This window comes from Lathyrus oleraceus, chromosome 6 (genome assembly GCF_024323335.1).
Source record: "Lathyrus oleraceus cultivar Zhongwan6 chromosome 6, CAAS_Psat_ZW6_1.0, whole genome shotgun sequence".
NCBI lineage: Eukaryota > Viridiplantae > Streptophyta > Magnoliopsida > Fabales > Fabaceae > Lathyrus > Lathyrus oleraceus.
In genome coordinates, this window is record NC_066584.1 from 205,779,583 (window position 1) to 205,788,290 (window position 8,708).

At 36.6% G+C, this 8,708-nt stretch overlaps 1 protein-coding gene and 1 non-coding gene across 2 annotated transcripts; one reads left to right on the top strand and one right to left on the bottom strand.

Moving 5' to 3' along the window:
• Window positions 1–2,945: 2,945 nt before the first annotated feature.
• LOC127099441 (small nucleolar RNA R71) lies at window positions 2,946–3,052 on the bottom strand. The gene has a single exon (XR_007793941.1). It is a non-coding gene; the product is annotated as a small nucleolar RNA R71 (small nucleolar RNA).
• Window positions 3,053–4,400: 1,348 nt separating this feature from the next.
• On the top strand, window positions 4,401–4,808 carry LOC127094795 (uncharacterized). Its single transcript, XM_051033573.1, has one exon. It carries the CDS (start codon window positions 4,401–4,403, stop codon window positions 4,806–4,808), a length of 408 nt encoding a protein of 135 aa, XP_050889530.1.
• Window positions 4,809–8,708: the final 3,900 nt, after the last annotated feature.

Here is an 8,708-nt window from a genome sequence, read left to right on the forward strand (position 1 = left end):
ACTATACTCAATCAAGAGGCTCAATCAAGGGTAGGTTTTAGTCAAGGGGTCATATCGACCTTGACAAACAAACCAACTGGAAATGGGTGTTTTGAGCTCTTAACCCTAACATTGAGAGTTAGGGTGAAGAAGATGAAATGGAGAATGAGGGGTGTGCCTCATAGCTCTTATCCCTGGCCTGGGAGAGCTTTAATCAATGGAAAGTGTGGGAGTTCAGAATGAAGGAACTCTTCTCCACATGACATGACTCTATGTACAAGATTTTTTGGTTTTTATTCAAATTGCATCAACACATGGTGTGAGCAAGATGAATGACACAACAGAATAGCAGGAGATGGATTACACATCTCTTTTATCTGCCAGTTGCCTCTTAAGAGGACTTAACCTGCTTGGCACAAAATTAAACAAGCAAAAACATGGCCTCTTAAGGAGGGCTTCAGACAGGTGCCTGCCAATAACAATAGGTCTTCCAGACTACATGAAGATTAGGGATTATACCTAAGTGGTATGCCAACCACAATGAAAAGCAAAGCAAAGTTCAAATGAACTTAAAGCAACTTAGGTACCTGTGTAAACAACTAAACAAATCAGTACAGTAATCAGACAAACAGACAACAGTCAATAACAAACAGACAATCCCAATGTACAAAATGTAAGCCATAAGGCAAACTCAAGTGAGTTATCATCAACCTACAAAACAACAAATGTTAGCAATCAAAAGCAAATATCAACATTCAAATGATGAAGCAACATTAACCATGGAGTTTGGATGATTGAACCTGAAATTCAAAGCTCACATGTAAGCACAAACCATTAGGTCAAAGCCTAGGGTCAAAAGTGAAGAAAAAATCCAAAACAGGAGCTGAAATTTAACACAATGCAACTTCAAACACATATTAACATGTCCTAAAAAGGAACACATCAAAATCATCAAGCAAAAGCATTTCATGTGCAAAGGAAGTCAAAGACAATTTCAAAGCTCATATATGATCATCATGAATGAAAATTTCAAATCAAAACAGAAATGATTCAAATAATTCTGGAAAAAAAATCATGAGCATTCAACACATCCAATCCAATCATCATACAAAAAATCAGAAGCATCAAAGATCATTTGGCATGGAAATTAAATTGCACAAGTTGAACAACCAAAGGTTTGACACAAATTGTCACACCATGCAAACACAATTTTCTCCATGTTCGATTTTTGCTCATTCAACAAACCACTCCTCAATAGTAGATATTCAAGGCTACTTTTAAGGAGGAGTGGGGAGTGTATATAGACTTCGGTCTTTAGAGACCGGGTGTGCATTTTTGTAGTCAGATTTTGTTGTTAGTGCTTCTTAGGTAGATATTTACCTGTAAAGTAATAGATTCTCCACACCGGGGACTATTACAATCTTTGTTTTAAGGAACTGAATTTGATTATAACGGTGTACCTGATTGCCAAAGTGTGTCGACATTGTTTGAATTCAAGAACCAACATTCATTCCAAGTTTTTGGTTTATATTCCAGGTTCTATTTTAATTGCCATTTTAATTGCTTATGCCTTATTGTATGCTTAGTTATTTGAATATCATGTTTGTTCCCGGATCCATGTTCGGCTAAACCAATCGGTCTCGGTATGTAAAGACCGTCGAAACGACGGGATTCGTAAATAATTGGTGTTGGATTTTATAAAATACTATTTTCCGGTTATAGTTTCTTGTTCTAAATTCAAAAACTGTTTTTCGTACGAGAGTACAAAGCAAACAAAGGTTACAATAAAAAAAAACGAGTTTGAGATTTTAACCGGATAGCTGAAACTAGGCATTAATCCTAAATATAATGAAAGGGCTTTGGGATTAATTAGACTTTATTTATTTCCAAAAATTACTTTTAATTCAAATGAGACAGCGAGAGAAAAGCATTCTGGTTTAAGAGTATGGTCAGAGTCAATAAAAACGAGAGTGTGAGACAAAGTCTTTTAAATAAATACTTTCTACTTACGAATATTTTGATGTTTAAGATTACACCAACTATCTATCGAATCCCCAAAGTTTGATGCGTTACCGACCGATATCCCGTTATTAAATAATTTTATTAATATTCTGTTTTTGTTAGTAATTATTTCTCTTCGTCCTTCAACTCATAGTGATATCCTCAGTCTTAGATTTACACAGTAACATTAGATAAATATAAGTTCGATTATTAGTCCTTTGGGTTCGATAATCTTTAAAACTACGTGATAAGACTGTGCACTTGCAGTCACGAATCCTATAGACATACTAAGTCTGCGCGATCAAGTTTTTGGCGCCGTTGATAGGGACTAATTTAGTCGATATCGTAACTCTAGTGTTACCCATTATAGACTAAGGAAAAAAATTTTATTTCCCTTTCTATTTTGTCGAGTGTATACTCGTACACGCTTTCAAGGCGAGAAATTAGAGCTACCATTCAACGAACCAAAGCGCTATCTAAGATTAGAACACTGGATACGCGACCTGATACGAGAACACTGTATCAAGCAAAATCATCCCGATCCTAATATCCATATTCCTGAACCAATTATACAACCAGAGATGGTTGAAGGACCGCAAAACCGTCCTCTCTAGTACTATGCCATCCCTTTGTAGGATGAACCACATAACAACATCGTTGCCCCTGCCATTGAGGCAAATACTTTCGAACTAAAACCTTCGTTGTTGTCAGTGGTACAGCAAAACCAATTTTCCGGTAGTCCCACGGAGGACCCAAACCTACATTTGTCAGTGTTTTTGCAATATGCAGACATAATGAAAGCAAATGGTGTCAGTCCCGAAGCTATAAGACTATGTCTTTTCCCTTTGTCATTAAGAGATGGAGCTAGAGCCTGGCTCCAGTCTCTACCATCCAACTCTATCACTACATGGAACAAGTTGAAGAAAGTTTTCTTAGCATAATATTTCCTACCTAGTAAGATGGCTATGCTAAGAGCCCAAATAAACGTGTTTAAACAAAAAGACAACGAATCACTTTTTGAAGCTTGGGAGAGATACAAGGACATGATGACGCTTTGTCGACATCACGGTCTAGAAGAGTGGTTGATCATCCATACATTTTACAACGGTCTCTTGTACAACATAAGATTGACAATAGACACCGCCACAGGTGGTGCACTGATGGATAAACCCTACAATGAGGCCTATCAACTTATCGAAAGTATGGTCCATAATCACTACCAGTGGGGAAGCGAAAGAAACTCCATAGAGAAACCTCCAACGAAAGGCGGTATGTACGAAATAATTAATCTTGACCATGTCAATACTAAGGTAGATGCTCTTACTCAAAAGATAGAAAACATGACCATAACACCCGCAACCACCGTGGCTGCCGTAGCACCAAACTGCGAGATATGCGAAGTTCCTGGGCATGTTGCCCCTGAATGTCAACTTTTGACGGGAGTCTCCACAGACCAGGTAAACTATTCTTAAGGAAACCCTTACTTAAACACCTATAACCCAGGTTGGAAGAACCACCCAAACTTTTCGTACAAAAACAATAACACATTGTATGCACCTAACCAAGCACCTACTGTACCACCAGGATATCATAAAGCTGCCACAAATGCTCCAAATGCTCCTAGGAAGTCAATCCTTGAAATAATGATGGAAAACTTCATAGGTACCCAAGCCCAAACAAATAAGGATTTCCTTAATCAAAACATACACACTAGTGAGCAAATCAAGCAGTTAACAAGCAAAATAGATGCTTTAGCTACCCATAACAAAATGTTAGAAACATAAATCTCGCAAGTGGCTCAACAACAAGCACCTACTGCTGCCCATGCAGACACATTTCCTAGACAACCACAATCAAACCCGAAAGTTCATGCAAATGCTATTATACTACGAAGTGGGAAAAAATTAGATGGACCGACCAACCCTAGAATTCAAAGTCCAGCCATGCACCAAGACCCTGGTAAGGTAACTGAGAAGGAAGACGAACTAAAGGATGATAAAAGCGAAGAGGCCATAGAGAAAGAAGAACCATATGTGCCTCCTACACCGTATAAACCTCATATCCGATATCCTCAAAGACTTGTTAAATCTAAAAGTGTGGGGCAATTTAAGAAATTTGTAGAGCTTCTAAAACAATTGAATATCACAATACCCTTTACAGAAGCCATCACTCAAATTCCCTCATACACTAAGTTTCTTAAGGAAATCTTACCTAACAAGAAGAAGATCGAGGATAACAAAACCGTTACACTTACTGCTGAGTGTAGCACCATAATACAAAACAATATGCCTCCTAAGCTGAAAGACCCAGGGAGTTTCTCCATACCCTGTGTAATCGGAAAATTTGTCATAGACAAAACACTATGCGACTTAGGAGCCAGTATTAGCTTAATGCCCTTGTCCATATGCGAAAGGCTTAAAATGGGAGAATTAAGACCAACTAGAATATCCGTACAACTTGCAGATCGTTCTATTAAATTCCCCGTAGGTATGTTAGAGAGTGTTCCGGTACGCATAGATCAGTTCTACATTCCTACTGATTTCATAATCATGGACATAAAAGAGGATTTCAATATCCCTATCATATTAGGAAGACCATTCTTAGCCACTGTGGGAGCTATTATAGATATTAAGAAAGGCAAGCTAACCTTTGAAGGTGGGGAGGAAAAATTCGAATTTATTTTGACGCAATTCTTAAAGGCACCAGCTATAGACGATACATGTTGTCTGTTAGATGTCATCGACGAATGTGTAAGAGAAATGGAGAATGAACAAACTTCATACTCCGAAATACTGAAAATTCCAAGGCCTCCTACTTTTGAAGATTAAAATTGGAGTAAGGAATACCAAGATGACAGCCTAAGAGAATGTCTAGCACTAACACCCGATCATATGCCTTGCCCAAAGAAACCAGCCTTAGAACTTAAAATGCTACCCAAAAATTTAAGGTACGAATTCCTGGACACTGAACTCGAGCGACCTATAATAGTTAATGCAGACTTAGAGTAGACAGAAACCGAAAAACTTCTACACATTTTAAGGAAATATCCAACTACTTTAGGCTACAATATCTCAGACCTAAAAGGAATAAGCCATTCCATATGCATGCATTGCATTATGCTAGAGGAAGACAGTAACACCTCTAGAGAACATCAAAGGATGATAAATCCCATTTTGAGAGATGTAGTAAAGAAAGAAGTGCAAAAGCTATTAGAAGCAGGGATCATCTACCCAATATCCGATAGTCAATGGGTCAGCCTAGTACTGGTCGTACCAAAGAAGGGAGGTGTCACAATTGTTAATAATGAAAAAGGAGAATCTATAGCACAAAGAGTTGTAACTGGAAGTAGAATATGCATTAATTATAGAAAATTAAACAAAGCCACTCGAAAGGATCATTTTCCTTTACGGTTTATTGATCAATTTGAGTACTTGTCATGTCGTAGCCTTAAATTATATCCTTTAATATTCCTTAAGTAGTTTATCTAGCAGTCAGCACCATCCTAAGCACACACTACGCAAGAAGCCGATGCAAATAAGTGTACGACCCAGGCTTAAAAGAGAAAATGATTGACAAAATTTATGAAAATATTGTTCCTTCTAAGTTAGGTCACACTCACCCAGTCATTTAACCCAACAGTATAACCATCTTTAGCTGTTATTTGAGCCAAAGTGCGAGAAAAGAAATAAATAAATAATTATGAGATCATAGTCACTAACAGATTATATTGCTATGAATGTGAAAGGATAACGGGCTTAATGTGATCACACTAGAATGAAAAAGCATAAAAAAAAGGATTAGTAAGGTAGGCTTAAGCGTGATGACATGATTCAGATTGGTTTGTATAGGAGGGAGACTTATGGTTGCACGATTGCGACTATGTGTTCCAATGATACCCTTAGTGTGGAAGTTAGTACCTGTTGATGAAATTTTTGACCAAAGTATAGTTTGTAGGCTAGAATGAGTATCCGAATGCAATTGTGTTTTTCACGAGTCTTGATACTGTATGCTGAAATTTTTTACAAAACTCTTTTATTCATGTATGCAGCATTTGCTTGAGGACAAGCAAAGGTTTAAGTATGGGGGAGTTTGATAACGCGAAAATGTATTGTATATTTGAATTAACATGCATTGCTTTTTACTTGATTTTCCATAGTATCACTCCATATTTTATGTTTATTTCAGGTATTTATCGAATAAGAGATGTCTAGGCAAACAAAGAGGAAACTAGCAAAAAGGAAAGAAAAAGGAAGAAAATGGAGCAAAATAAAGAAAGGTGGTACCCACCATATTAGAAGAAGGGTGGCTCCCATCACTTGGAAGAGTGGAGCCCACCTCATGGACTGAAGAAGGGTGGTGCCCACCATACTAGAGGAATGTGGCGCCCACCACACAAGGAAGTGGCGCCCGCCACGTGATCAAACTAGGGTTGTGGCAGCCGCCACCAACCCAGTCCTCCTTGTTCCTCTCCATAATTTTCTCCATGATCGGTTTATGCTCATTCAACAAACCGCTCCCCACTAGTAGATATTCGAGGATACTTTTAAGGAGGAGTGGGGAGTATATATAGACTTCGGTCTTTAGAGACCGGGTGTGCATTTTTTTAGTCAGATTTCGTTGTTACTGTTTCTTAGGTATATATTTACCTATAAAGTATTAGATTCTCCACATCGGGGACTATCACGGTTTTTGTTTTAAGGAACTGAATTTGATTGTAACGGTGTACCCGATTGCCAAAGCATGTCGGCCTTGTTTGAATTCAAGAATCAACATTCATTCCATGTTTTCAGTTGATATTCCAGGTTCTATTTTAATTTCCCTTTTAATTGCTTATGCCTTATCGTATGCTTAATTATCTGAATATCATGTTTGTTCCGGATCCATGCCTTGCTAAACCAATCGGTCTCGGTATGTAAAGACCGTCGAAACGACGGGATTCGTAAATAATTGGTGTTGGCTTTTATAAAATACTATTTTCCGGTTATAGTTTCTTGTTCTAAATTCAAAAACTATTTTTATTATGAGAGTACAAAGCAAACAAAGGTTACGGTCAATAAAAACGAGTTTGAGATTTTAACCGGATAGCTGAAACTAGGCATTAATCCTAAATATAATGAAAGGGCTTTGGGATTAATTAGACTTTATTTATTTCCAAAAATTACTTTTAATTCAAATGAGACAGCGAGAGAAAAGCATTATGGTTTAAGAGTATGGTCAGAGTCAATAAAAACGAGAGTGTGAGACAAAGTCTTTTAAATAAATAATTTCTACTGAGGAATATTTTGATGTTTAAGATTACACCAACTATCTATCAAATCCCCGAAGTTTGATGTGTTACATACCGATATCACGCTATTAAATAATTTTATTAATATTTTGTTTTTGTTCGTAGTTATTTCTCTTCGTCCCTCAACTCCTAGAGATATTCTCAGCCTTAGATTTACATAGTAACATTAGATAACGGTAAGTTCGATTATTAGTCCTTTGGGTTCGATAATCTTTAAAACTATGCGATAAGACTGTGCACTTACAGTCACGAATCCTATAGACATACTAAGTCTGCGCGATCAACCAGTTCGATGGAGGCCATTAGAGAAGATGACTAGAGCTAGGGCTCCGGTGGTATGTTGGCATCAATCCCAGCCATTTGATCCTTGTCCAACATTTTAATATGGTCCATCCTTTGTGATTACCCCAACTTCCATGCATTGACTTGGTTTCACCATTGGCTTGATGTGCGTGGCCATCAGATTTGCACCTCCATTAATGAGGGAGATCTAATGGCCCTTGTTTTTTCTCGTTATATTATAATTTCTGAGTTTCATTTTAATTAGCTTATTTTATTCAATTCATAATAATTTCATTTTTTATCCAAAAAATATGGCACTTTCACCAAAAATCTTTAAGTATTTGCCTTTTCCATATTTTGAATTAAAATCATTTTTTGGATTATATTTGATATCTTTTCTAAATTAAATATGTTTTTGACTTGTTTTTAAATATTTTTAAATACTTCTGACTTTCTAAAAATTCTCAACTTTTTTGTCTAAGGTCCTTTGACCTTGTTTGACCTAGGATAAATCCTTTGGCCATTTATTTGGTGATTTGAAGGGATTTGAGGTTTTTCCCTTTTAAAAATGCATTTTATTCCATTTTTAAATTTATTTTTAATTGTTAAAATATTTAAAAATATTGTTGAGCCATTTGGTTGATCTTGTGTTATTCCATCTTCTGTTTGGCCTAGATCATGTGGTATGCTTTAGGAGCTTGGTTCTTTGTACCATGTCTCTAGCCTGCATTGACACAAATATTTTTATTCTCCGACCTCAAATAGTTGTGACTTCTACATAAGTCCAATTACAATTGCTTAACATATAGCTAAATTTGTCCCAAAAGGCATAGCATTCTTGTAAGTGAGATTGTAAGTCTCCCATTCTTCATGGCATTGTGTGAAGACTTGACCTTTTTTCCATTTATGAGAGCTAGTGGCATACTTGTTGATTTATCCAAGTTGGAGCCCTTCTCATAGGTGATGTCTTGGTTCATGTCTTCATACTTGTGAGTGGATGGTTGAGTGTTCTCCAAAGAATGACTTAAACAATTGAATTCTCCACTAACATTTTAGTAACATTTATTTATCATTGTTTTATCTTTAATGCCATTTACTTAATGCAATTTAAATTCTAGTATCTTTATCATTAATTTCCATTTACATTCCATGTAAGATG